The 27,544-nt window shown below is 51.3% G+C and overlaps 9 protein-coding genes across 9 annotated transcripts; 3 read left to right on the top strand and 6 right to left on the bottom strand.

Moving 5' to 3' along the window:
- Nucleotides 1-1,537: 1,537 nt before the first annotated feature.
- Nucleotides 1,538-3,440, bottom strand: AA0111_g8445 (hypothetical protein; the record flags this gene model as incomplete). The annotated part of the gene is made up of 5 exons (XM_028654893.1): nucleotides 1,538-2,185; nucleotides 2,233-2,948; nucleotides 2,996-3,069; nucleotides 3,114-3,165; nucleotides 3,215-3,440. 5 exons carry the CDS (start codon nucleotides 3,438-3,440, stop codon nucleotides 1,538-1,540), a joined length of 1,716 nt encoding a protein of 571 aa, XP_028504064.1.
- Nucleotides 3,441-7,839: 4,399 nt separating this feature from the next.
- Nucleotides 7,840-8,004, top strand: AA0111_g8444 (hypothetical protein; the record flags this gene model as incomplete). The annotated part of the gene is made up of 1 exon (XM_028654892.1): nucleotides 7,840-8,004. The coding sequence occupies one exon, from the start codon at nucleotides 7,840-7,842 to the stop codon at nucleotides 8,002-8,004; it is 165 nt and encodes a 54-aa protein (XP_028504063.1).
- Nucleotides 8,005-10,272: 2,268 nt separating this feature from the next.
- AA0111_g8443 (hypothetical protein) lies at nucleotides 10,273-13,131 on the top strand (the record flags this gene model as incomplete). The annotated part of the gene is made up of 4 exons (XM_028654891.1): nucleotides 10,273-10,880; nucleotides 10,942-11,258; nucleotides 11,324-11,931; nucleotides 11,980-13,131. 4 exons carry the CDS (start codon nucleotides 10,273-10,275, stop codon nucleotides 13,129-13,131), a joined length of 2,685 nt encoding a protein of 894 aa, XP_028504058.1.
- Nucleotides 13,132-13,321: 190 nt separating this feature from the next.
- Nucleotides 13,322-14,956, bottom strand: AA0111_g8442 (hypothetical protein; the record flags this gene model as incomplete). Its single annotated transcript, XM_028654890.1, has 4 exons — nucleotides 13,322-14,377; nucleotides 14,434-14,505; nucleotides 14,563-14,837; nucleotides 14,890-14,956. 4 exons carry the CDS (start codon nucleotides 14,954-14,956, stop codon nucleotides 13,322-13,324), a joined length of 1,470 nt encoding a protein of 489 aa, XP_028504057.1.
- Nucleotides 14,957-16,103: 1,147 nt separating this feature from the next.
- On the bottom strand, nucleotides 16,104-17,719 carry AA0111_g8441 (hypothetical protein; the record flags this gene model as incomplete). Its single annotated transcript, XM_028654889.1, has 3 exons — nucleotides 16,104-17,016; nucleotides 17,066-17,164; nucleotides 17,217-17,719. The coding sequence occupies 3 exons, from the start codon at nucleotides 17,717-17,719 to the stop codon at nucleotides 16,104-16,106; spliced, it is 1,515 nt and encodes a 504-aa protein (XP_028504060.1).
- Nucleotides 17,720-18,226: 507 nt separating this feature from the next.
- Nucleotides 18,227-19,183, top strand: AA0111_g8440 (hypothetical protein; the record flags this gene model as incomplete). Its single annotated transcript, XM_028654888.1, has 1 exon — nucleotides 18,227-19,183. One exon carries the CDS (start codon nucleotides 18,227-18,229, stop codon nucleotides 19,181-19,183), a length of 957 nt encoding a protein of 318 aa, XP_028504059.1.
- A 198-nt stretch (nucleotides 19,184-19,381) lies between these two features.
- AA0111_g8439 (hypothetical protein) lies at nucleotides 19,382-20,671 on the bottom strand (the record flags this gene model as incomplete). Its single annotated transcript, XM_028654886.1, has 1 exon — nucleotides 19,382-20,671. One exon carries the CDS (start codon nucleotides 20,669-20,671, stop codon nucleotides 19,382-19,384), a length of 1,290 nt encoding a protein of 429 aa, XP_028503913.1.
- Nucleotides 20,672-22,409: 1,738 nt separating this feature from the next.
- On the bottom strand, nucleotides 22,410-23,411 carry AA0111_g8438 (hypothetical protein; the record flags this gene model as incomplete). Its single annotated transcript, XM_028654885.1, has 2 exons — nucleotides 22,410-23,042; nucleotides 23,100-23,411. 2 exons carry the CDS (start codon nucleotides 23,409-23,411, stop codon nucleotides 22,410-22,412), a joined length of 945 nt encoding a protein of 314 aa, XP_028503914.1.
- A 1,099-nt stretch (nucleotides 23,412-24,510) lies between these two features.
- Nucleotides 24,511-27,296, bottom strand: AA0111_g8437 (Lymphoid-specific helicase; the record flags this gene model as incomplete). The annotated part of the gene is made up of 2 exons (XM_028654884.1): nucleotides 24,511-27,009; nucleotides 27,063-27,296. 2 exons carry the CDS (start codon nucleotides 27,294-27,296, stop codon nucleotides 24,511-24,513), a joined length of 2,733 nt encoding a protein of 910 aa, XP_028503974.1.
- Nucleotides 27,297-27,544: the final 248 nt, after the last annotated feature.

The following is a 27,544-nucleotide window of genomic DNA, read 5'->3' as shown; positions in this document are numbered from 1 at the left end:
TACACGATTCAGGCTCGCGATAACACCACCACGCGTCCTGTATTCAACCACTGCTTGCGTGTCCTTTTATCCATTAAATCCACCGGCTTTGTGCCGAGACATGCAGTGTCCATGGCAGCATGGCGTGCAGCATTTTCTACAACTTACAATGATCTTCATTTTGCAGGGAATTACGGTGTAACAGCTGGCACGATTACTGGATGAAACACATTTCACGTCCACCTTAGGGGTCAAACGGTCGCCTTATCTCGACTTCTGAACTTCGATGTCATGCAGCGGAGGCCAACCGGCGTCCAACGGCAGACACCATATTAGTAAGGATGGTGTCGTGGATGTGCGCCAACAGTCATCGAAATCATTTTTAGCCCAGCTACTGCCAGGAGGATGGTGTAGGGTCGGCCTACGTGAGATTGCTGTTGGATGTTGATAGACAGTAGGCCAAGGCGATATCGACCGGATATGCGCAGAAAACTACATCAAATCATGAAGAGATATTCAGTCGATTTGTGCCTAGAAGCTCTATCTATACGAACCACATGCAGCTGCCACATGTGCAGTACCAAGACCCATTCTACATGTCAAATTCTCCGTGTTGACCTAACCTGTTCACTCCACCCTCTACGAGTTCTAGCATCCAGAATCTTGCCACATTCCGGTGGGAGTACACCAAGATAGCGGCGGCAGCTGCGGGAGATGCGCACTAAGCATCTCGTGTAACAAGCGGTGTGAACAAGATCCCTCTAGGCTTGCAGCTAGTGTGGGGTTAGCAATCCGGTGAACAAAGAAGTAACCAGGTGGGGTAACCGGTGGGAATAATTCCCTGGCTATACATGCAGAGTAGTCAGTCGTATTTCTGGGAAGTAGTTCATCTCATTATCGATTCAATATATTTCAAACATAGAGCGGAGCAGATATAGGAAGCCCAAACAGTATATCTCTAACACAAACCAAGACGACACAACTGTGGTGTTTTGGTACAAAGGTATTGTACGAAAATGTTACTCATGCATCATATCTGTACAAGAGCCCTCCCGCACCCGAAATCTCATGGTATGAGGAGCCGGGCATTCGAAGGAGCGCTCTACCTGGTATATATTCTCCCAACGTTCCGTTAAGAGTACACCGTATCATATCACGGGACTCCTGCAGGCTCAAGGCCTGCATCGTTGGTTCTCATACTTTGCAACCTTGCTAGATCGCCAGCTGTCGCGATGTCTTACATCATTCAGACTCGGGCGCTGACAAAGACTGCCTAGAAGGGAGAGAAATTAAAAAGGAAGAAAGATAGACATAGAGGAACGGGCAAACAGTCAAGCAGTATCAATACTGCCTATGATGTTGTAACTTACTGCATGTGTGGCTTCGAGCCTCACAGATATCCCTCTTCATCGTAATTCATGCCACATTGTAGGTTTTTGGGTGCCTGACCATAACGCCATACCGCCCATCAAAGCCCCGTGGGCAGTGCCCGTACGCCTTGCTAATCACATATTCAAATCCTTGAACCATCCTTACCGTGTGTTCCATGGCCATTGCCCTAATCATAGTGAAGAAAAAGCTGGCTCATGCTCTCTCCGTGGTGGTTCCTACGAATTGCCTCTGCCAGAAGGTTGTCAATGTTAATGACCACCAGTTTATCGGGGCTCGCCTGTGCAAGCTTATGTTCGGGGATCGGAAACGCGTTCGTGATGATAATCTTGTCGATGACATCGCAGTTGTTCAACTCCTCTAGACAATCACCACCAAAGATACCGTGGGTTGCGAAGCAGTAGACCTTTGTCGCACCACCGCGCTTGACCACAGTCTCAGCGGCTGCAATCCATGACGCAGATTTATCCATCATGTCGTCAACGATGAAGACAGGGCGGTCCTTGACGTTGCCAACAAGGGTAACCATAGTCTCGAGCTCGGGGTTCTTGAGGTCTTCTTCTTCGTCTTCAGAGGATGCAGCGGCATCGTATGTGCCACCGAGGGCATGTGAGTGCTCGGTGTCTCTGTTGCGCGTGGACGAGGTAGTCGACATGAAAGAAGACATCATGTGCGGAGGTATATCGTCATTGTCGCTCTCAGACGGAGGGCGGTTGCGCCAAGTACTGTGTGACGTTGCGGACATTGATGGGGAGGGATGTGTGTCGTCGACAATGTGACCTTGTACGAGTCTCCCATGAATGACGTTTCTTGCGCGCTGTGCATGTTAGCGTTACTCAATGGTTCACTCTAGTCTGGACAAACCTCATCAGTGTACTCCTCGGCGCCGCTCTCATCCGCACTCTGCTCTTCGAACTCTTCCTTGTTATTCTCTACGTCAGTTCGAATGGGTTCCAGTGGTACCTCAGGCTCCACGATGGAGCCTGCGCGCATTGACTTGGACAGTGGATGGCTGGTGGGTGGTTCTGACCACCCGTTGGCTCGCCTTTGCAGGGGATTTGATGGTATGCGCTTGAGACTCGATTTGCTTGGTTCTGCCTTTGGTTCTATGGTCATCTTGCTGGTAGGCGTGATGTCCGCGTCGGCATCTAGCGCAGCTTCAACCAAGTCTGGTGTTTCGTATGAGCCATCAAGCCTGAGCTGCTCGAACATGGCGCTCTCGTTCCAGTGTACCGCCGTGCCTGCCCTCCGCCTGTCGGTTGTAACAATGCCGAAGCTGAGCTTCAAAGCATCCGCTAGCGACGTAACGCGCTTGGTGCCACCGGGGTTCTTGCTGACGACCACGGCTTCCCTCCAGTTGGGCACATTGACGCGGATCCAGCGGGCGAGGAGGGGCTCTGCGACGAGATTATCGACAGGGCACTTGAAGAAGCCCTGCATCTGGGAGGCGTGGAGGTCGATGGTCATGACGTGATTGACACCGGCGATATGAAGAAGGTTCGCGACCATACGGGCTGTGATGGCCCCGCGGTGCTGCTTCTTCTTGGACTGGCGCGAGTATGGGAAGTAGGGCATGACGGCTAGTGGTGTCAGTAGCTGGTATTGAGCCCATTCAGAGGCCAAGTACCTGTTACCGACTTGGCTGAGCCGCCTTTGCAGGCAGAGATCATGATCAGCAGCTCCATAATCGAGTCGTTGATTCTGACCCATTAGCCGTTGACGCTTAAGAAGGCTGGGCTACGCACTTCTCGCTTCCACTCTGGACGATGAAGACGTCCTTGTTCCGGATTGAAGTGTCTGCAGACAGTTAGCACCTGAGGAACGCCAGAGTGGTGGCCAGACATACGAATGGTAACGGAAGTCTCTCCGTTCTTGAATTTGCCCAGGGTTGCAGAGCCAGGCTTCATGCCCAGCCGGTCGCAGATACCCTCGACGAGCTTTGGGTGCGAAGACCCGCCAAAGACGAGTGCGCCCCTCATGGTGGGCGGACCGAGTAGGGTGACGTTCTCGTAGTGGGCAAACTGTGGTGAGGGCCGCTGAGGCCGGTCGTGTCTGTCAAAATTGTTCGACATCCTAGCTCAGATACGGGCCCTTGAGGGGTTTAGCTCAGCCCCACTCTATTCGCCGGATAAGGAAATGGCTACCAGCCAACGTGATGCCTGACTCGCGATCAATAACGTGCCCAGAAGCCTGACTGAACAACAGGGTTATTAAGCAGGACTCAAACGACCATCTCACAATCTAAGGAACTACGGGAGCGGGAGACTAGGCAGGAAGATTGTCATCTGTCTTTATGCATATGCCTTCGTCGACCAAGCGTCTTACAAGCTGCTGCGCTGTCACGCGATCGAATCACAATGCTTCCTAGCCAACGGTGCGCGCACGATGCACTTAGTCGTCTTTGTACTTGCAGTCCATGAGACCCCGCCTTACGACATCCGTCCATGACCAGAGCATACACGAGAGACGTGATATGCTATGCACTGGCCTTCGCAGTACAGATTTGTAAGGAAGGACAAGTAGAAGAGCACATGAAATCCGAAGAGCTTTGATTCAAGGTTTCTAAGTAAGCATAGATACATTGTGTCACCGGGTAGCGCAGCTCGATGGAAGAAGAAGAGACTTTGCCGTACCAGGATGATGCAGTTTCAGCAGACACACAGCTGATTCCTTCAGCTGTCCGTTCGCGAGCTATACATCAATACTGTCAGTAATTGTCTGTTTAAGACAGCCTTGCCCTACTGCAGTGGGTGTTGCACAAGCTCACCACTTGCTTCGTGCTCCTGTGGCCCTGGTGCTGAACGTTACTCAAACTATACAAGTTCCCACACCGGAACTCAACCGATTTGTGACTACATTCTGGCAGGGTCGCAGTCATTCGGCTTTCTCTCTGATCCCCACATATTCCTCGAAAGAATTTCATAGGCGTCATCCAAGGTATATCAGAGCGCGCGTTGAACTATGCCTTAGTCACACAAGTCGCAAGGTATAGTCGCCAAATCCAACGTCAATCCATTGAAGCCATGACCATTACACTCATTTCCTGCATACATCACTGAGACAGATTGTGGCGGCCCCTCTCGAGGCATCCCTTCGTGAAGATTGAGCCATCAGGGCCTGTTTGGCGTTAATTCATAGAAGCTGTCTAACGGGGTGGTGAGTGCTTTGGGAGCCCCATCTTCCTCGCCGCACTACAAAGAGACGCCACTACTTAGGCGGTGAGCTGGTGTCACTATGGCAGGTACGTACCCTGATATCTGTAATTGGAAGAGTGGCCAGATGCGGATGTGGTAAACAGAAGAGCGTGGTGGGGCGCAACAGTGAGAAAGCAGCACTTCTCTTGTCCTACCCTGGCATAAGCCTGCAAAAGAACAATGGCGCCCCATAAGACAAATAGTGGAATCATCACGATCCCCTCGATCCCCATCATTTTCAACTGGTGTGATGAGCGGTAAGGCTGAAAAGGAATACCTCGATTGGTAGTCTGGGTCGCAGTATGTGTGGACACTAGTTTGTGTCGTCCGCCTCCGACGACCGGGTCTCAGCTGTGATTCCATGGCTGACATGCCCCTTGATGTTGCGGTGCGCGGTTTGCCCTTTGCATTTGACAAAAAACGGCGTACACGACAGCAACATATAGCGGTCGCCCAGCCAATCGAGCAGCCATAGACGCGGAAACGCATACCCAAGAGCCTGGTTAGAGGTTGTGATGAAGTTTGAGAGCGGGTGAGATGCTGTGCTCCGTCTGACGCGTGCTCGAACCTGTTGGTACTTGGTCATGAAAAGTGGTGTGATCAGGTATTACTCAACGGACCCGGTTGAATCACCAATTACGAATCACCCAACGCAGAAGACTATGCTCTGAATCCTAGTCCATAGGAGGGGGCATCTTGGAAAGACAGTGTCAAGCCGACCATGGGATGACCTCGGCGATCACGAAAGCCTGCGCAAGAAGCTGCATGGTAGAGAAATTAGATCGCATTACAACCGTGTCTGGCTGCCATGATGTCAAGCCGTAAACCAAATTGCGGCTCACTGCGACGGCGGCTTTTCAAACAGCTAGCGAAAATCCTCGCAAGCGCTTGCCTGGATGAAATTTGAGAGGTCGCGTGGAGGTGAGCCAAGCCTCCTGGGCATGCCTGAGGTGGGCAATGAAGCTAGCGAGAAGGGGGAAGTCGCCCCGTTCAGGATTGACGCGCATTCGTCCACACGCAGAACGCCACACGGGCGCCATGATCACAGGCGGACGTGATGGTTGCACCGATCTTGCATTGTGGCACCGAGCGCCAGGTTCAGTCCGATCCGGTGTAACCGAGAGATGCAAGCGAGTGAAGGGCTTTAACAGCCGCCTCCAAAACATAGTTCCCGTCATGGTGTTCAGTCAGGTACCATCGAGGCTTGTATTGTATAGCGAAGAGGGTGTGCAGTGAGCATCTAGCTCCAATCATCTGTCTTGAACCGGGTCAGCGTTGGACGATTGCGTACTTCAATATGCTTTTAAGAAGTGACAATACATGTGGGTATCAGATTAGATCGTCGCGACACGTGCGATGGAGATTACAGCCGATCTGGAAAAAGGACTATGAACAGCGCGTTGCCGTATTTCGATTCGTTACGCCAAACCTTGGTAGGCAACCTGGCAGGTAGGATTCCAGACCAGCGAGCCATGACCGAGCTTCTCCTGGCATGTATCTGATACACATATAGGCTCCAAGTATATAAGCCGAACAAGGGTATTTTCAGACAGCTGCGGCTGGCTATGATGTTGCTACATGGCTCTACTGTGCAATATTCAGGTGGACGAGGTTGCATACTGTGACAGAACGTCATGATGCTTTACCTCATAAGCAAGCAACGCCGATGAATCTGATTGTGGATCTCCCGCAAGCCTCATAGATGGCGCTTGCCGTTTTGGTCCAAGCATGTGCACGACAAGACATGCAGCATCGACATCGAAGGAGAGGTACTTGGTGGCCAGCAGTGGATCTGCGCGCCACAGCAAGACGCGCGCGGTGAGGCTGTATGTAGCCGCGCGAGGGAGCTGAGGCGGGCTGGAGGTTGACTTGATGCAGCAGGCAATACCAAATGCACCGACGTGCATCAGGCTCTGCACAGATTCTGTGAAGGGAAAGGCCAGCGACATTGCCGACGGCAGTTCCCAATGCAGAGGCCGGAAGCGCACGACGGAGAGTAGATGATCCATGTTCACGTATGGCAGTGGACGCTAGACGTTGGCGCAGGGAGAGGTTCCAGTGGAGGCATGCAGGTCATGACGGCGTTGGCAGAGGAAAGAAGACAGGTGGAGAGGAGAAGAAACGGGGCGGAGGCGCATGCATGACGACGTTTTAGGCAGTTGGTGTCTGGACCGCGATGCAGCCTTTGCGGCTCAAGATAGCGCCAGACATGTCGTTCATGTCGTTGGGCCGGGTAGTTTACGCGATTGGCTTGCGACTATTCTCCGGTGGCCATGTCGCAGAGGCGGAAAAGAAAAACTCGTGACGAGCACTGACAAGGTCGTTGGGGAAGGAGCAGCCCTGAGCGACTGCAGGTGCGAACCTGAATTTACCGACCCCATGCGCCCTAAGCTCTTTCCGCATCTCGTTGCACTGGAAGGCGCCGGGCTGGCCGCCGAAAAGGGACCCCTAGTTGGACCGCAGCAAGCGTCTCTCGATGCAGCAGACTGCACAGGTGCCATGAGAGAATTGCGGCATGCAGACACGGTCTGGTGTGACACATAGAATTCGGCAGCGCTATCATCGAAGTCTCTCGGAACATTCACATCGCGCCCTTCCCTGCACCAGGGGCTTCGCGACGTCAAGATGCTACCATGACCGCGGCTGCGGAACGGCCAGCCCGCGTTTGACCAACCCCACCATGTCGTTCCCTTTGAGAGAGCCTCGTATTGGACGAGTGAGAGCAACTCCCCAGCCGGCCTGGCCGTGCTACCATCAAGTACATCTTTTGCTTCATCTGTACAGCACCCGTCCGCTTTCGTTGCAGTCTGTCCAGCATACTAAGACCGCGAGACGGCTACACGCTGCTGCGTGTTGTACACTACCGCGCCTGGTGGAAATGCATTCAGCTCTTCCTGTAGCCAAAGTTTATTCTCCACTGGGCCCAGCATCTCCCAGAGTCAGTATAAGACGGACTACGATCCGCGTCATTAGCGTCCTCGCAGTAGCAACAAGCAAACCCTGAAATCGTTCCTTCTCCAGTGACCAACCCTCAAGCGACTGCTGTTTCCTTCCAAGCCTTGCTTGCTTTTGCCAGCCACGGATCGAGATACCCTGAACACCTTCGCTTTCCAGTCCGATCCTACCTTAGCCTTAACCGGTATCCTGCCGCAAGCATCCAGGTCGGTACTTCACCTCTGTCACTATATCTACCCTTCCTGCCCTCAGCCTCTCACTCTCCAATGCAGACAGTCGTTCCCGTTGAACCCACGCCTTCCATAAACTCTCCTACATCGCCATGGCTCGCCCCGCAGGCTGCTCACATAGCTTCAAGTTGATCAAGTCGGACACCACTATCGTCCTCTGGAACTGTCACTTGTGCCTTGCCCAAAATCTTCCCTTTATCTACGAGTGCGAGCGATGCAAGCTCAAGACTTGCCAGGCTTGCGCAGCCAAAGCATAGGTAAGTCCAACAACAACCCGTTGGCCAAGCTCCTCCCTACGATGGAAATGGCACCTTCGACCCACGGCACGTGCGAAGGTGTTGCGAAGGATCCTTCGTAACATGCAAGATGTATGTCGGTGCTGACTCGTTGGTTGCAGATGGAATGCACAGATCGCCGACTACGATCCAAACACCCGAGATCCCGGTACCCAGATGCGGGCTGTCATTGGCGACTCACGATCTTTCAAGATTAATCTACGACACGCATCTCCGACACGATTTTACTCAACACCCATCATGTTAGCATTTTTACCCTAGCACGGCGTTCAGGCATTCTGACTTTTCGTCTCACCACATTCCTGGGCGGCAATATCCCGAAACGGCCAAATTCCTGGCAGGAATCGACTTTACGACTCGCTGAACAGAAGCAAAGGGGTACCCGCTTTGCAAGGGTTTCAGGCTGAACAGGGCCTGCACAGCAAGCCCGATGGCGATTGCCGTTCCAACATGTCTGCCAGATCCTACATTATTTGGTTTTCCTTAAGCATACCACGGCCGAGAACTACACACGGCCCTCAATCTCCTTTGTCGCTTTACAGTACAACGACCGGTGCAAACCAGCAAGCCATAATGTCTTCACTTTCTCTCTCTCACAACATTTCGGTATTATCGGGAGGCCTGGATTGCCATCCCAATTGTCTACTTTAAGCTACATGTACATCTAGATGCATATCGGTGGGGGTTGCTGTTTCACATACCCATGGAGCGGCACGCCTTGGCGGCTTAATAGACTATTTCATATCATACCCAGATCGACCACACTGACCCATCCAGTCTCTGCATTTGCGGCAGGAGCTGCGGTTAACGCCTCGTGCTATACCATGTCAAACTAGCTCATCCGTATTAACTAACATGGCTGTAGGATTCGGTCTCGTCTCGAATGCCTCACTCAATACCATGTTGCTAGATTGGCATCTACATCGCTTCGGTATTATATGCTAAGTCATATGTGGGCCTGTCTGCTGCTAACGCGAGCTGTCGAAGAGTTCATCCCCAGCGGTAAATTAGACGCTTACCGCGTGATCATCGCTTAAATGCCAACAACTTTCTTTCTTTCGAGTCCCACTATTCTCGATCGACTGCCCAAGAGATCTGGGCATGGGCGCGTCGTCTCAAGGGCCCAGCATAATTGTAGTTTCAGCGCGCATCATGAGACCGAGAAAAGTAGATATCGCGAGCCGTCCTGTCGTGTCGCAGCAAAGTCAGATTCCAAGGCGATGGATACTTTCGCGGCATTCGGGCCTGATAGAAGTGACTCGACTGCCGCCGAGGGGAGATGGATCCGAAAGGCATGTCTTCGTCATATCAAAGCGGCATGAGCCTAGTCTATGCTGATACCAATTTGGAAACCCCCCTATCAAACTACATTATGAGCAGCACTTTCAGTGATGAAGCAAGGCTCATGAGTCGCACCCAGAGATCTCGGAGGAAAATCCCACTGCTCCATCGCATCCATGCATCCGTCACAAAGAGCAGTCGGTCAGTTAGCGTGCATCCCGAGAACGCCTCGGATGTTTTCCATGTATGGCATTGAACCAAGGTTACTGATGAGTAAACAAAATCTGAAGCCCAAATCCTAGGACAGGGCAAAAATGATGGGGGAGGCGAAAGTCCGCCACCTCTTTTGCCCAGCCAGCCCCGCGATTTCAGCCACGTATCCACTCACTTCGTGGCCTATACTAAAGCGCAGTCTGCATAGCAAAGTTGACTAACACCCGGCACCGCTTACTCTGCACGATGCTAAGTGGTCTCTGTATCTCACCCTGCATGCTCCTTCCTCATTGCATTCTCTGTTGTTACCTGGCCTGTGATGCTGCCTTGCGCAAAGAATGACAACCTTGTCCATGTTGCGCAAGTTCGAGGCACCACCGCAGCTACATGATCAATAGAGAATCATGAGCTTCCAATCATTCAACGAAGTATCATGCGCAGAAGGCAGCATGTGAGCCAGTTGGATGTCTTGTTCAGCCGCATGGCGCCGTAAGCAGCCAATGCTGCAAGCCTGGCATTATGGCCCCCAAATCTTCAAGACGAAATATAGTCAACGTTTCCGAGGCAGATCTATTTTCAATGCTTTCGCATCTTCTTCCCTCGATTCAATCTTATCGCGCCCTCTTTTCGGAGGATCTCCACCTCAGCTCTTTACTGTATCGATATAGTTGCTTTTCTGGGTAAGACAGTGCAGCCGCAGTGTAACACCAATCCTCCAATAACGCGAAAGCAATCATGGCCTCAGTGACAAGCGATGACGCGCAGATTGGCGCTCCCCAGGAAGCCATCAACGAGTTTTGGGACAACCTCATCACGAAACAGCCAGCGAAAGTGACCAAAATCTTCCCGTCAAGCTTGTATGCGCACCTACTCCCACCACAGCGAAAAGAGGGTACAGTCACAGGAAAGAATGCGGCTGAATCTTACGAAACAGCGGCTGCACAATGCCGCGCTCGAGTGGAACGCATTGTCAAAGAATGCAAACGTACGAATGAGAAGTTTACAGATGCAGACTTTGATATCGAAGACCTATCGGACAGAAACTGCCTTAACGGTCTTATGACTTGGTACAAAGACCAACCAGCGACAGCATCATCATCAGTGAGCGCATCCCGACTTGGCAATGCTCTCTCAACTCTGGTTCAAAGTGGCGTGATTATGGCTGATGGCGCCGCATTCGACTTCAATGCCACGGCGAAGCTGTTGACCAACAGGTCGAGCAGCAGTAAAGATGGTCCAAATTCCGTGCATCGCATTGATTGGATCTTTGATGAGCCAAAGTTCGTATTTGGTGGCTTCTCCAGCTCCGATCTACGACAAGGCTCGAGTGGCGACTGCTGGTTGTAAGTATCTCTGTACGAATTGTATGTGAGACATACACTGACTTCGTACACCTACACTAAGTATTGCTGCTGTTGCAACCATCTGCAGCAACCCAAACTTGATGGATAAGATCTGTGTCGCTAGAGACGAGATATGTGGTGTCTATGGCTTTGTGTTTTACAGGGATGGCGAGTGGATCTGGACCGTCGTCGATGACAACTTGTACCTCCGAAATAGCGATTTCGACGCCGCTTGGGGTGACCGCTACGATCCAACGAATGCCAAAGAGAAGAAGTACAAGGATAATCATCAGACTGGATCTGAAGCGCTATATTTCGCCTCATGTGCTGATGAGAACGAGACATGGCTCCCGTTGCTGGAGAAAGCTTACGCTAAAGGTATGAAGGACTTTTGCTGATGGCAATTACTCAGAGTATAAGTGCAATCTGCTAACAAACCCCAGTGCACGGGGACTATGATTCTATTGCTGGTGGCTGGAGTGGCGAAGCAGTAGAAGATTTGACTGGTGGCGTAACAACCAAGATTCTCACTGATCGGGTCCTGGATAAGCAACGGCTGTGGGAAGAATTGCTTCAAGCCGGCAAGAAGTTCCTCTTCTCAGCATCATCGCCTAGCATTGATGGTGATGACTCGGACGCTCGACGGGGTCTCGCTTTAAATCACGCTTATTCGGTCATCAAAGCGGTGGAAGCTGAAGGAGAAGATGGAACGAAGCACCAGCTGGTGTTGATTCGCAATCCTTGGGGCAAACGGGTAAATGCCTCTATGGGAGAGTGGACAGGGCCATGGTCTGACGGGTCTCGCGAATGGACGACTTACTGGCTAGACAAGTTGGGCCACAAGTTCGGAGACGATGGCCTGTTTTGGATGTCGTACAAGGATCTGTTGAAGCGATTTGATATTCTTGATCGTACGCTTCTCTTCAACGAGGAATGGACTGTAGTGCAGCGATGGACAAGCGTTCCAGTTGCTTGGGTCACAGGCTATGTGAATACGAAGTTCTCTGTAGAGGTCAAGAAGTCTGGGCCCACCGTGTTTGTCCTTTGTCAGGTAAGTTATGAAACATTGTCATTCACAATATTCGCTAATCTCTCATAGCTGGATGAACGCTACTTCAAGGGCTTGGAAGGCAAGTACGACTTTGACCTGCACTTCATATTGCAAGAGAAGAATGCGGAACCAGGTCACCATATTGTGCGTGCTCGCGGTGCTTGGTTCGGAAACCGTAGTATCTCTGCTGAAGTCGAACTCGATGCTGGAGTGTACGAAGTTCTACCGAAAATCGAAGCTTCAAGAAATGCAGATGCTCCAGATGTTCCCGAAGTGGTTACCAAGCTCGCGGAGCGCAACCCGCAGAAGCTTAGGCAGATCGGCCTGAACTACGACATTGCAAATGCTAAAGGTATCTTCGAACTCACCGAAGAAGAGCGGAAGAAGAAGGAACAAAAGAGGAAGGAGGCGGCTGAAAAGAAAAAGGAGAAGGAGGAAGCGAAAGAGAAGGAGAGGGCCGAATTTGAAGCTTGGAGAAAAGAGAAAGCTGATTTCGAAGTTTGGAAGAAAGAAGAGAGAGCCGAATATGAGACATGGAAGAAGGAGAAAAAAGAGCATGAGATGAAAGAAAAGGTTGAAGAATCTGGCAAACCTGAGGAAGAACGTGGCGACGGGGGTTCAGCCACAAAGCAATCTGGCCCCACCACTGGTTTGATCGAGGAAGCTAAGCAAGACGCGGACAAAACCACCTCATCTGATACTGAAGGCACGGCAAAGGCTCCCATCGAACTCCCGATTCAAAGCAAAGAAGCCCTGCAAGAAACGAAGCTAGTCATTGAGCCCGCACTCGAACCACGCGACTCCAGTGACAATGGAGACGCAAACCATACACCCACCTCTGAAGTCCACCCCAACGATGCCGAAAGCGACAACCCCGAACACAGCAGCAGCACATCTCCTCAAGCCCGCGTCATGCGTTCACAACACTCGATCACATCACACTACCGCCCTCTACCACCACCACCACCAGACTACCGCGGCTTCCCACGGTATGCTACTTCTGGCGAAGTGGCCCCTCCACCTCCACAAGCTACTCCTGCAAAGGAACAGCCTAAGCCATGGAACGCAGTCTGTGTGCTAGGCCTAAGAGTTTATAGTCAGGATCCTGACGTAAGTATCAAATTGGTAAAACCAAAGAATGGGGAAGAAGGCGCAATCCTGGATGTCGACGGGGACACAGCGGCAGGGGCGACGATGTGATTGTGTTGAGAGTGTGTTAAGGTATACATATGCGTACGTGTTTAGCAGGCATTCTGGAAACGTATACAATGGTATTTGGGTGCACATCTTGCTATGTCTTTTTTGCTAGCTGGTATAATGTTCTTGTCATTATAAACCACACCCGGTCACATGACACCATCAGTCATCTTTCTCACCACCAATCATTTCTTTACTCGGCCAACTTGACACCGTTCAGCATGATCGCAGCTCGAACCTGGGCGCCGTTTCCGACATCGAAACTGTCCCGTATGGCCATACCCTCCGCACCCATCACATCTTGGAAACCCACTTGCGCACTTCCAAACTCCACCTCCTTGTTCAGCAGCGCAATTTTGAATGCTCCTGGGTTCGCCAACATCGCTGCAGTGAGAGGGATACGGAATGCTTGGTCGAAGGCTGGATTGAAGATATCGGTGCCAGGAGTATAGGTTTTGACCGCGGTTTGGAAGGTCTGGTCACCCCAAGTGACCTTGACGCTGGGGTTGAGCTCGTCACGGTTGCCTTGGAGTCCGTTGGCGCTAGCAATGAGTACAGTGGCCAGACCGCAGATCTGACCCTCAGCTTGGCCTTGAGCGTTGGCGGAAGAGAGAGCCTGCGCGTCGGTGACAAATTTGAAGAACTTGGCATGTATAAGTAGTCGTGCCTGGGTAGCATTGCCCTTGTGTGAGAGGCTCAGATCCTGCGAACCGCCCTTGAGTAGAATTTCCTTGACAGTGGTCGAGCCGACACCCATGTCGTCGTCACCAGCTAAGTCGTCATCCTGAATATCCACAGAAATGTCTTGTTCGTAATCTGATACCAAGAAGTCGTGCGTCTCATTCCACTCGGGCTCGTGGTTATTATCCACAACGCTTGTCTTCCACTCCGCTTCGGCACCTACTTTGACTTTGACGTAGCAATCCGGTACATCTTCCAGCTTGACCTTAGAGAGCAGTTTCCTCATTGTGCTCTTCTTCTCACCCTTCTTGGGAGTATCAATTCCAGTTGCTCGAGCTACCGTGATACGAATAATACCATGGTGAGGCTGGTGGGCCTTGAAATAGTCGACGTCGTTTGTCATCTTGACAAGGAAGCGGTTGGGCAGTACAGCCATTCCATCAATGATACCAAGAATGGTTTTGCGGACTGTGCTGTCAATAACAGAGAAGTCGGCAATATTGGCGGCGTCGGTGAAGTCAAGCTTGAGGCTTGGTGTGTTGAGGAAGGCGATCTGTGCTGCACCAATCTAGTTTTGGCATCAGTGTGCATTCGAGATGGCTTGAGGGTAGAGTTCGCACATACCAAGGGAATGACGTTTGTCAACGGGCACAAGAGTACACTGATCCGGCCCTTCATGTGAACCTTCTCAACACCCTGCACGCCACATCAGTCACCGCTCAGCTAATCACGTCTATCATATTCGAAACATACCACTTTCGGAACCATCTTTCCGTCGAGCTCAAAGTCACACACACCCTCCCAGTCCATATCCATGTCGAGCTTGATGCCATCGGTCTTGGTCTTGTGAACGTCCACGTTGGAGAAGCCAATAGGAATATGTCCAAAGTCGATCTTGGTGAAACGCAGATTTCCAAGAGGACCAGGTAGAGTTGAGGCGAGGATAGGCTCAACAGTTTCTTTGATTATGTTAGAGACCGCAACGCAGATGTTTGGCCAGAGGTTCTTGACGATGTCGTTAAGGAAGCCTGATTTATACCAGTTAGTACATGCGGTGCGACAGTTGCTGGTATCATTTACCGGCTGGTTCAGCACCACCTGAGGCGGTCAACACATCGACAAGGGATGCAGGCGCCTGGTTAGCCATGATGTTCAACTGGTCTTCGCGTTCTGTTTGGTGGCGATTAAGCTTCGTAGGTATTGTAGCTCGAAACAGTACTAGTTCGTGCTCAGAGGTGATAGGGTTCGGAAGGTAGAGAGTCTGGTTGAAGAGAAGCTCAAGGAAGGTTGATCGCCAGTTTTGAAGCTCGTCAATTGGCACGCTCCACCACGTGTTGTTCCTGCTCGTTGTTACCTGATCTTGGAAAGACCCAGGTTGACGTCACTTCTCAAACGCGCCGTGCTGCAAGTTCAAAGGTTAAACCCCGCACTGGCAGTGAAAGCCACATGTTGAAGCCACAGACACGTGTCGCGCTTTCTTCTCGCGCTTCAGCCACCTGCAACTTCCTCAGGGTCTTGGCTCACCAGACCCCATCAATTCACTCTGAAAGTTTTTCTAACCGTTTCTGATGCTTTGGCTATTTGCGTCTCAATTCCACGTGTTTTGCTGATCGTTGAATCCAATACGCCACAAAGACGCCACACTTCCCTTTTCACCCATCATGCACGCTCCTGCTGCGGTCATCTTGCAATTGGAGATCATCGCATCATGACCCTGGCCGCGCGGAGACGACTGGGGCGCTGTCGCTAATCGACCAGAAGCAAACATTTACCCCTGTGAATATCTCACGTCGGTTATACCGAACCGTCTTTGGTGGCTGGCCATGTGCAAACGACGTGCATGAGAACTCGATCTGCTTTTACGGGCCGCTGTCAGACACCAAGGGTCTAAGATGCCACGGGTCGGTCCTATCACACCGGCAACCAATGCATCTCGTTGGCTTAAGCCATATCCTGATGTTCGCGAGGGCGTCTGCAGCCGAGACTTGTCCTCTCGTCTCGTTGCGAATACCCAGTATTTGCTGCATACATCCATGTCTTAAGGCTTGTCCTTCAACCGCATCTAGACATCACACCGAGTTCGATACGAGATATGAGAGATAGACAAGCAAGGACGGGGAGACGGATCTTAGGCCGCCTGAGCAATCGATTCCTTGAAGGCTGACAACTTGGCACAGAGTGTATCGACGATGTATCACATTGTAGCATTGGAGGGTGTCTATGGGGAAAAAGCAAATGCCACGCCTGCCGTAGTGCTTTTGCTTTCCAACCATCCGGTGATACTCCATCTTTCTTCAAGGCGGCAGCGGCTTGCCATTGGGCGTCAGCCCATCACAAGCCCTCTCCAACACGCTTGCGTCGATGCTTTGCACAACCTCTCCATCGTATGCAAGCAACACCCCTTCACCACTCGAAGCGTACGATTTCCATCCCGACTCTGGTAGCCCATTGATCGAATCCTTGGCGAAGGCAAGATAGTAATCCTGTGCCTGCTCGCTTACTTCTCTCTCGAAATCCGTACCGTTACCTCTCGCGATACCATAGGTGCCAAAGTACAATGGAAGATCAGAGGAGTGGTATGCACCCTCCCAGAATTGCGGGGAGATATTGCTGAAGTTTCCGCCGTAAAGGTAGCGGAATGTTGTGGTATTGGCTGCATTACGATCGTGGGTTGTCTGTGTGACAGGGCACAGGAATAACGAAGCAGTCGTAGCGTCTGCTTGCGCTTGATCCGGACCATATGTTTGATTATACGGCGGAAATGCGATACCCTCGTTGGTCGTTGTACCAATAATCGCCGGCTTACGCGTAAAGTTACCAGCAAGAGCACGTGCTGTGTAGTTTGCGAAAACCGTACGGTCGTCGACTATTGGGACGAAGCTTAGCCCAGGTGCCGTGCCATTGTCGGAGTACCCTTTGAGGAACAACTCGATGTCACTAGATTCAATTTTTCGTAGACAGTCGATTTCCGCATCCGCGTCGGCATCATTGCAGCCAAAGTGCTGAGCGACGAATGTGAAGTTCGATTGCTGTGTATCAGCGCTAGCAATCGACAAGAATGCTGATCCGGAGTTCATGATCAAGCCTGAAACGATAGGGTCTTCTGGGTAAGCAAAGTTGTAGTAGTCGACGGAGATGGCACCTGCGGACTGGCCCCAAAGAGTAATACGGTCTGGATCACCCCCGAAATTACCGATATTGTCGCGACTTGATAAGTCAGTCATTGCTTTATTTGGATTCCTGTCTGAGCACTTACATCCATTCCAGAGCGAGGCGCTGGTCTAAGAAGGCCAGGTTCTGTTCGTCATCCGCAAGCGCTTTGGCATTGGGGAAACCGAAGATGTTCAAACGGTAACTGTTACTCTGGTAAACCTTATGTAAAATCAACTCTACAGAGTCAGACTCACTTGATTCCGACAACGATGTGATCCCCTGACCTCTCTACCCATCGGGCAGGATTCTGGTATGGTACCGTGGGCCCACCCGTCACGAATCCTCCTCCATGAATCCAAACCACTACTGGCAATGGTTCTTCACATCGATCCAAGGGAGCCCAAACGTGGAGGTTTAGGCAGTCCTCACCTTGGTAGTCCCGCGGCTGAATAATGAATTCCGGTGCGTCTGTGAGCCAGACATTAGGTGCATTGCCCTCAAATTGGGGGCAAGCATGTCCTAGATCGGTCGCCTTGATGGTTGCATTTTCTTTAGACTTTGGGGCTGGAGGCAGCCAGCGTCGTGCTCCTACGGGCTGTTCCGCAAACGGTATACCGAGGTACTGTGCAACATTTGGCGTGATGTCATCAGTAAAGCCCTGAACTAGTCCGGAAGTTGTGTCAATGTTCAAAGAGCTGACAGCAGTCACAGCTTGAAGCTGGCTGAGTCCCAGGAGAAGTGTTGCAGCGAACGCCATAACGGAAGGATTGCGGAGTTGCGAATCGCTTCTACCCCAGACCCCATCTTTTAATTTGTACTTTTCCCAATTCCCCCAAAGAATCACGGATCAACATCGTCACTAGCGATGTCATAGCTCCATGCACCGCATCGGGGCTCTTGGACCGATAGGGTTGCAACGCAGAGGTTTCGCCGAATTCTTAGATGCTGTCACCACCGTCAAGATACTTAGAGACATCTTGTAATCTAGCAGAGTCAGAACACTAGGAAGAATTTCAAGACCCTATAAGCAGGTCTAGATGATAACGCATAGCTGTGTTGCTTCCACATCCTTCGTGAGAAGGTACAAGCTCGGCCGATGATTATCCGGGGCAGGCGCCGTCCCCACACTTTCCCCACTTTGTACTCGGGATCCTCACCGAACGGGCAAGCATCATAAGTGCGGCATCTTCCAACGGCTTTACGAAAATCAAACCCCGGAAATCGTGGCATTATTCTGACTTAAGTTCGTTGTTCAAATTTCGGCATGAAAGTCCTTATTACTGGAGCCGGCGGCTTTGTCGGCCAAATTTTGGCCAAAAGACTGATCGAATCAAATACCGCAGATGCACTCATCTTGGCCGACATTAATCCACCTCCAAATCCAACATCGTCACAGAGCGTACAATGTACTGCGGCGGACCTCACATCACTATCAGCATGCGAAGATCTCATCGCTCAACAACCAGATGCTGTATACATTCTCCATGGCATTATGTCGAGCGGTAGCGAAGCAAACCTCGAGCTAGGTCTTAGAGTCAACTTTGAGTCTGTGCGCCAACTACTGGACACCATTCGGACCAAGCGACCAGGAATCAAAGTGGTCTTCACTTCTTCTTGCGCAGTTTTTGGGCGGAAGGCCGTTGAGAATGTGGCAACAGAGACGGACATCGTGCCTATGCCTGAATCTAGTTACGGCACCCAGAAGCTCATGATTGAGTTCCTCCTTAACGATTATTCACGACGCGGGCTCATCGACGGACGCGTCGTTCGTCTTCCAACTGTCTTTGTCAGAGCTGGCGCACCTACTGCAGCAGCTTCGTCATTCGTCTCGGGTATCGTACGCGAGCCAATACATGGACAAGAGTCGGAGTTACCAGTCGACCCAAGTATTGGCATCTGGCTTACTTCGCCACGCACACTCGCGACAAACCTTGTACATGCCATCAAGGTACCAGCGGAGAAATTTGGGCACTTTAGGCAGGTACTACTGCCAGGTTATACAGCAACGAGTGGAGAAATTTTGGATGCCCTGGAGAGAGTTGCGGGCAAGGAGACAAGAGCTTTGGTGAAAGAGAAGAGGGATGAGACGACACAGAGGATCGTTTTGAGCTGGCCAGCGAAGTACGACACTGCGAGAGCAAGAGAATTGGGTTTTAGCGAAGATGTTGGGCTTGAGCAGACTATTCGCGACTTCATTGATGGAGAGAAGCAGACAGCATAAGAGCAAAACCTACCGACAGCTTTGCCTAGCAGATACGTGTATATGAGGAGTTGCCCGTTCATGGTTTACATAATCGAGGTCATCACGAAGACAAGCTCAAGTGTCGTTGCAAATTATTAATTTCGTTTCTACTAATTATCAGAGCATTGGAACTCTCTGTTCTACTAGCTACTCCTATGACCTCTTGTTTCGTTCGTCCTAACCATAAACGGGTGACTTAGTGTAACCGGGGAATTGTTGAAGAACTTGCTTATCGATGGCGGCCAACTTCGGGCAACCCAACTGTCCAACAAGGCCTCCAACGGCACTGGTGAGTGCGTTAAGAGGTCCAAGAAGGATGTCTGGCTTGGCTTGTGCTGAGGCCTGGTAGACAAAGCAGCCGAGATTGTTCCCCTCAAGGAGTGACGCACCATTGAAAACACCACCGGTCAGGTCAGCTACGTCAACACCAACGAAGGAGTTGGGTGTGCCAGTGTTTCCACCGATATCGAGAAACTTAGGGTGGAGAACAGCAGCATTGACAGCATCCGCAAGGAAGTATGTGGTCTCGTATGGATATTCAAGAGCACGTCGGTACCAGTTCTCTGGGATGCGCTCCGAGCCTTGCACTGCGTTGTAGTTTCCGTTCGTACCCTGAACTCCAAACCAAGATTGGATGACATCGTATGGGAGAATACCAGTGGGGTTCTCAGCGGTGTGGTTGGCCATGAAGCGGAAGATGAAGGTGTACGCAGCAGGTTGCACCAACACGCCCGAGAACGGCCCATTGAAAAAGTTGGGGTTAGTTTGCTTCTGAACGTCAAATCGATGGCTTCTGAAGTTTGTCAAGCTCTCAAGGGTAACCACACCACCAGGGGAGTAGTCGATCAATTCCTGGAACTGGCTAGTGACAGTCTTGTAGTTGTTACCCGCCTGGTAAAGGTCGGGCCGTGTTGGTGATGCATCGGCTTCGTATTTGTTGTGCGATCCGGTCAACCCGTTGCCTAGAATTCCTGTTGGACCTCCCTGGGCGAGAGATGGCGTGCCGCCAATTGACCAGTTCAACAGGTCGCCGTCGAGGGCGCCACCGAGAACTGAAAGGAAGGTCGAAAGAATGGGTCCCATGCCCACGACCTTTTGTGTTACGTCGATGTATTGTTGAACACTGGCGTATCCGTTGTGGGGGAGGAAGTTGTGATTGGCGAAGGCGTTTAGACCCGGGCATGGTCCTCTGAGGTCGTTCGGCCCTGGTGCAACGTACTCGTGACCACTGCCAGCAGTGACGTTGATGTATTGCGCCTTTGCGTTGAAGATGGGTACTGGTTCGAAGATAGCTGTTGCAGCACCGGCACCAGCTTGACGTCCTTCCAGTTTTACCAACCTCGCGGCCTCCTCGGCGCGCTTCAGAAGCTCAGAGTCATGTCCAGCAGCCTCCAAGATGGCCGTTGGCCAGGCAGAGACGAGAGGCGCCGCGGCAACCAAAGCCAGTTGAAGAGAAGAGAAGTGCATGTTTGTGATTGATGAATAGGCTTGATGCTGACAATGAAGTGTAGACGGAGTGGTTGGGCATACTATATACTGCTCTACAGGCAACGCATTCAGCAATCGCCATCGAATCTCTTATTACCGAGTATCCTGGATGACGCGCATCGGCGACGTGTCGTGTGAAAGGACCGCGGTTCACCAGCTTGCTGAACAGGAACCCCGCTGTCGATCTCTGTAGTCGATAGTACACAACGTGCGCTGGTCATCTCTCAGGGACGCTTTTGGATATGAAGGGCCGGGTGTAGATGACAACCCGTCATCTCTGATTCGCGGCTCATCCTCGATCTGAACTCTGCCAGTCGAACTATTACAAAGGGGTCCGGGGTAGTGCCCGAAGAAAGAGGGTCAGATGGTGAACAATGTGGGACGGTGGCCAATGTCAGGCAACCGCCATCCGCGCCAAACGTGAACTACCTGTGAAATATGTGCACTAAGGTCTTCAAAATTCTAAGACCTGGCTGAAATTTGTATGCAGGATGCGGTAGTTGGCGGTCCTTGCCAGGGGTATTAGTCGGATGTAGGCCAGCCCGGACCATCAGGATAAATCCCCTGTCCAATCATGACGAACGGCGATCTTCCTCCATCCCAACTCATCGTGAGATCGGCATAAGGTTGCCGTCTGGTGTTGTTTAGGGTCCCTTAGCCGTTATTTGTCAAGAAACCTGGGTGTAGGAAATATGGAAAGTTGCCTCGGTCGAAACGCACTGTACCAATGACGACGTAGTTAATGGTAAACTCTCTCCTTCTCCACCTAGCCTGCCAAGGTAACATCTCCAGATTCTTGAGCGATCGTGGAACATACTAACATACTAGTATCCTTGTCTCATGGATGCAGGCGCTGTTGCAAAGTTATGTGGCTACGAAGCGGGTTGCGCAAAAATACGACCTGAGTTGCACCACAATGCTGTCGTTCGCTCAGAGTTGGAAGCGCTACAGGCTCTTGCCCATCTGTCTAGGGCTACCGAAGCCGATTCTTCCCGTCAGGGATGTTACTACGCTGAACGTCGCCGACATCCGTAGTAATGCTGGGAAGTACCATGTGAGCATATAGCAAAAATGGTCTCATCCCAGCGTGCGCTGTCATCAAGCACGGGTCTACGGCCAATTAGAGTTTCACGTTTCACACGCAATCGTAAGAGCCACCTGACAACATAGCACCATGCCATCGGTAAGAACCAGTGTCAAGGAAAGTTCATCGTACCAGTAGACCGGACAGCTCTTCATCTCCCCCTGCAGACCTCCAAAGCAATGCCTAGATCTTTGGCGATCGATGCAGACTTCTACTATTGGATTTGGCAGGAGCGCCAAAGACGTCATGATATCAGTGAAATAGTTCAATATTTTGGTGGCGTTTCTCATTAATGTCACTTTCACTTCACTATCGCACGTAATATGACATTCTCCGCGGCGGAGACAGATTGGGGACTTCGAATTTGTCTAAGTGACGCTACCCAGTGCGCAATGGCTAAGAAGCAAGATAGAATGATCTTAGGCTCTCACGAAGGATGTTTATACTGGGGAGTTGAGACTGAAATATACATTCCAGTAATACGACAGTCATCGATGAATGGAATACACAAACTCGCACAGGCTATACACAGTTCACCACTCGAGTATACACAGTCTTTGGACTCCGCTCCAGTATTCACTACCCCTGTTCACAAGCTCGTTCGATCTTGCCACACGTTATGGAGAGCTTTTACTAGCCGCATGTCCCGAACTGCGGCTGGCAACCCCACGACAATCTACAGTAGTCATCCTGCCCATTGCCACACCATCCATAGCTCGAACAGCATCTCCCGAAAGTACTGCCCGTACAAGTCTGGCCACTCCCATCTGCTCCACACCGTCCGTTGGTACTGACATTGGTCGGAATAGGTGCCGCAGAAGAGGTTGGGCTAGGCGTTGGTGTCGTTGTTGGAGTGGGAGTAGGAGTGGGCGATGGCCTGGTTGAGGAGCTGCTAGGAGGAACAGGGATAGGGATCGAGGAAGAAGAGCCCGGCGGCGGTGGTGGTGCCACACCACCACAACTTCCAAAGCCGAGGCGACACCCAGTGCCGCAGAAGTCAAGGGAGTTGCCGCAGTAATAGTACTCCGAGCAGCAACTTCCGAAGACGGAGCCCGCACATGTTGTTACGTTTCCGCATTGCCCATTCGTGGAGGGAATCAGAGTACCGGAGGGCAGCGGCGGTAGAGCCGACGAGCTTGAAGGGACAGTGACTGAGCTTGTTGGCGGCAGAGGCGTGGGAGTTGGCGTTGGCGTAGTGGTTGGCCCTGGTGCTGCATCACCACACCTTCCAAAGTCAGGCTGACATCCGACAATGATGCCACAGTGCTAAGGTAACCCATATCAGCATGTAGAACATCGAGATCTTGGGGCGAAGATTCGTACCTCGAACTCTGATCCGCAGTAACCATAACTTGAGCAGCATTGATTACCACCACATCTCTGATTGCTGAACTCAGCACCGCAACGGCCTGCCGCTTGCCGAGGTAATAGGTGGTGAGAAGAGCGGGAGTCGAGGTTTGGTGTTGTAGCATTACGCTCCTCGAACTGCTGTGCGACAGTGTTCACGATATTACCTGTACCGTAAAGGTGTGCTCGTGGATGCGCGATGACCTTGGTATCGATTGCTGAGTCAATAAGAGCTGATACTCCTGAGAAGCTCAGGGCTCCTGCCAGAGTGATCAACGCCCACTGCATGCTTGGCTTTTGAATGGAACGACGAGGTATTAGGTCAAACCAAGATTCCCAGCGAGCAAACCCAGGTATTAATCGGACTTTCACATGGCTTTACGGAAGCCAGGGAAAGAAATCCTGGCGCAAAGGAGTGACCGACCAACTCGATATAGCGGATGGACTTACGGAGTACTTGGCTAAGTGCAAATGAGGCTCTTTCGAGCATGGAAGATATGCAATAGACCAATGAGAAGGCAACTCCAAGCTCGTCATGCAAATTGAAAATGTAACATTTGATGGTCGTACATGTCTTCTTAGGTATCCACGTTATTGCTAATATGGAAGTCAACTGACGAATATGTTTGTGGGGCCTTTTGCGGTTGCATATGTTCAAATGGGTGCATAGAAGCTTCCTGGAAAACTAGAAAGTGGCCAGAGCATCACGACTTTGGAGTACGGTGATGCATCCAAAGTGTCGCGGTCTCGAGTGTGAATCTTGCCAACGCTCTTCGATCTCAGTTGGTATCACACAATTCAGAAGATAAATGCTCCATGAAACAGCTCCAGTGGTGAGGTGGGGCATTTCAGATAGCTTCGGCACCTGTCCACGTGCACCCGTACAACTAGAAGCTTTATTTGGGAGTCGAAAGAGGCTAAATATGAAATGCCGATAATACCGAAAGAGGACCAGGGTCGACATGGCAACGACATGCATGCCGGGAGCTCTCATGCGAAGGCTTGTGGAAACATGGAGAGTAATGCTCGATGCCAGGTACCATCTGATGTGGGGTTGCTTTACCGGGTAAGTTGGCCGTCTTCTAGAAACGGAAATCAGCCGCTGCAATTCGCACAGCCTGGTTTCGTCGGCTGACGAGACTCACTAAAGAGCCGTATGTCCAATGCAACGTGGTAGAACTCATTTGGTGGTAGATTCGGCGGATTTGAGAACACCATGTGGTATGGAAGCAAAATAGTGAGTCCTAACAAGGCTATCACGCGCTGACCCCCTCGTGGGTGACAGACTCAGCTACCAAGCATCTACCAACGAAACCACAACACTATCAAGCCTCCAGTCGGAATACCCGAGTAAAAATATCGGAGAGTGACACTATTATGGACGCTATCATGCCCTCAATCCTTCCATGAGAGCACCCTCCTCTCTCTTCCCTACAGCCTGGAAAACGGCTCCTTCCCCACCAATGTCCAGTCCCTTCTCCGCTCTTTCATACGCTTCATCACTCCTGTCCAAGAGAATTTCCAGCTCCTCTTTTCGCAATACTTTGCCGCTTTCCGTGCCTTCGACATCAAACTTCTCGCCGTCGCTTCTTCTTAGCAGTTTTTGTAATTCTTCGACCTCTTGTTCCTTATCGTTCCCCCGTGTTCCGCCCCGATCATTGCGTACTCCGCCTTTTCGAATGACAAGTTTCTCCAGCCGGCGCTTCGCTTCAGCAGATTCGAGGAGTTTCTGCTCGACAGTGTTACGTGTCGCGAAACGGTAGACGATGACATTGCGCGTTTGACCGATACGATGCGCGCGATCCATCGCTTGTAGATCTTGTTGAGGGTTCCAATCGCTGTCAAATAGAATGACTGTATCTGCGGCCGCGAGATTAATGCCCTGACCACCAGCGCGAGTGGAAAGAATGAAGATGTCGGCAGCTTCTTTGGAAGACGATGGCTTGTTGAAGGCTAGAATCTGGTCTTGACGATCTGTTTGTGCAACTGAACCATCAATACGGGCATAGTTCCATGACCGTAAGTCGAGGTAGTGACCGATAAGATCCAAGGTAGTAGTAAATTGAGAAAATATGAGGACCTTGTGACCGCGACTTATTAGTTCGGGTAGAAGTGAGTCGAGTAGAAGCATCTTGCCGGATGTTGACACGAGTGTTTCATCTGGCTCTGTCTCCGAGGCGAACGTTTCAGCGCCATCTGTATCCGCCTTAATGAAAGGATTGAAAAAATTGTATGGCGAATTGCAGCACAGTCGAAGCTGCATGATGGGGTTACCTAGTTTTTTCTGCATGAGCTGACGTTTTGCTATTTCGAACGTCGCAGCTCGTATCTTCTCGTCCTCGGCGTCGGAACTCAACTCTGCCTCCTCTTCCTCAGACTCTTCTTTGTCCAGTCCGTCGAAATACTCATCATCACTCACTTCTTCATAGTTCTTCTTCGACCTGCCCCGGCTTCTCGTTGAGGCGACTGAAGCGGGGGTACCTGCACGAGACGTCTTCGTGCTCTTATTGGGCGTTGCCCTACTGCTCAAAGCTTGGCGCTTAAGACCGCCACTAGTACTACAGATACTTAAAGGCGTCCCCGCTCGGCTGCTGAGGCCAATGCTCAGCCTCTCCACAGCCTTCTCTTCGAGATAGGATCGACTGGTGCCGTCAAGGATCGCCTGATACAGCTCGCGTTGCATCGACGTTAACGGCGCGTACAACACATACTCGCGTTTCTTGGGCATCAGGCTTTCGACGTCCGTCTTTACCCGACGCAGTAGAAATGGCTTCAACACGGCGTGGAGTGACTTCACCAAGTATTGCTGTCGCTCTTCTGATAGTAATTGTTCGAAACTCGACTTGTCTTTCAGCCCAGAAAAGTCAAACCAACTCTCGAATGTAGACAGTTTGTCAAATACTGTTGGCAGAAGGAAATGAAGCAGCGACCACAACTCCACAAGGTTGTTTTGAAGTGGCGTACCAGTAATAAGTAGACGGTTCGCAGATTGGAACTGTTGCAGCTCGCGGATCAGCCGGCAGTCGAGATTCTTAATGCGATGTCCTTCATCGATGATGATGAACTGCCAGCCAAAACTTGTCAGGTACTTGCGATCGTTCATACAGATTTCGTAGCTGGTGACCATGATAGGAAAGTCGGCAGTGCCTGGGTTCCGTAGCCTGGTTTTGCGCAGTCTCTCGCGCTCTTTCTTATCGCCGTGGTATAGCATCACCGGCATGCTGGGTGTCCACTTCTCGAACTCTGCAACCCAATTGCTTGTGGTACTCAACGGCGCAGCAATCAAGAAAGGTCCATATGACTTGTTCTCCCACAAATGTGCGAGCATCGCTATAGTCTGGATGGTTTTGCCCAGTCCCATCTCATCCGCCAGGATGCCATTGATGCCGTTGTTGTAGAGTGATACCATCCATTCCAGTCCCTCGAGCTGGTATGACCTCATGGTGCCTCCAGTAACCAGTTTGGGTTGCCGCGCGGATTTGAGGTCTGTCATACCAATGTCACTTGTTTTCACATTATCTTTGTCTTCCTGCGCCGCCTCTTTCAATGCTTCTCCTACGTCCTGGTGGCCTGCCTTCTTCTCCAAGTCTTTTTTGCTAAAGTAGCTTGAAATATCAGAGGTTTGCTTCTTCGGCCCTCCACGAGTCTTTGTGTCTGACTTTTTCGGCCTCCCTTGTCGTTTCCTCGGTATCGCATCCTGTTCTTCCTTCTTCGCCGTTGTCGTACCGTTGGCCACAGACCCGCGTGTAGCCCGTCGCTGCGATTCTGCTGCTGTTGTATCGGCGATCTTTTCGCGCTTCGAGGTTTGGCCGTTTGTCTGCTTGTCTTGCGCATTTTCTTGTTCTTCCTGCTGCTGCATCTGTGCGAGCATGACTGATGCGTACAGCTGCAGTTCTTGTCAACGACCATATAGTTTGCCATTCAGGTAGTCGGACTGACCTTGCTCTTGTTCATCAAGAATTCCAACTGCTGGAACTTCTTGTCTAGAACCTCCCTGCCACTCTTGATGTCTTCCTGTCTCTCCTTCTCGAGTTTGGCATCACGTCTCGCATCGTCCTTTTCGCGTTGCGCCCTCATGCGCTGTTCTTCTTGCTGCATCGACTTTGGTACGCTCTCTGTCTCCATGTCGGCTGGTGGTGGTGATGACGCAGGGATGGAATGTGATGCAGGCATTACGCTCGTAGCAGGATAAGGAGTCACGTCGTGTATAGTCTAAGGCAGTAGGGAAAGATAGGCTCAGTGTGAGAGAGAGATGGTATTGAAAGTAGCGCCAGGGGCAGATGGCGATGACCGCATTCGACGGGACGCGGTCGCGATGAAAGGCGAGGACGCGCTAAGCGAAGAATCGATGACGAATGTCGCGACGCGCGATCACGCCTGAACTTTAAATTACTCCCATCCCGACGCGCTTGCGTCATGTC

This window comes from Alternaria arborescens, assembly GCF_004154835.1.
Source record: "Alternaria arborescens strain FERA 675 chromosome Unknown contig_21, whole genome shotgun sequence".
Taxonomy (NCBI): Eukaryota; Fungi; Ascomycota; class Dothideomycetes; order Pleosporales; family Pleosporaceae; genus Alternaria; species Alternaria arborescens.
Note: the sequence above shows the minus strand (reverse complement) of the source record. Positions and strands in the feature narration are given on the sequence as shown.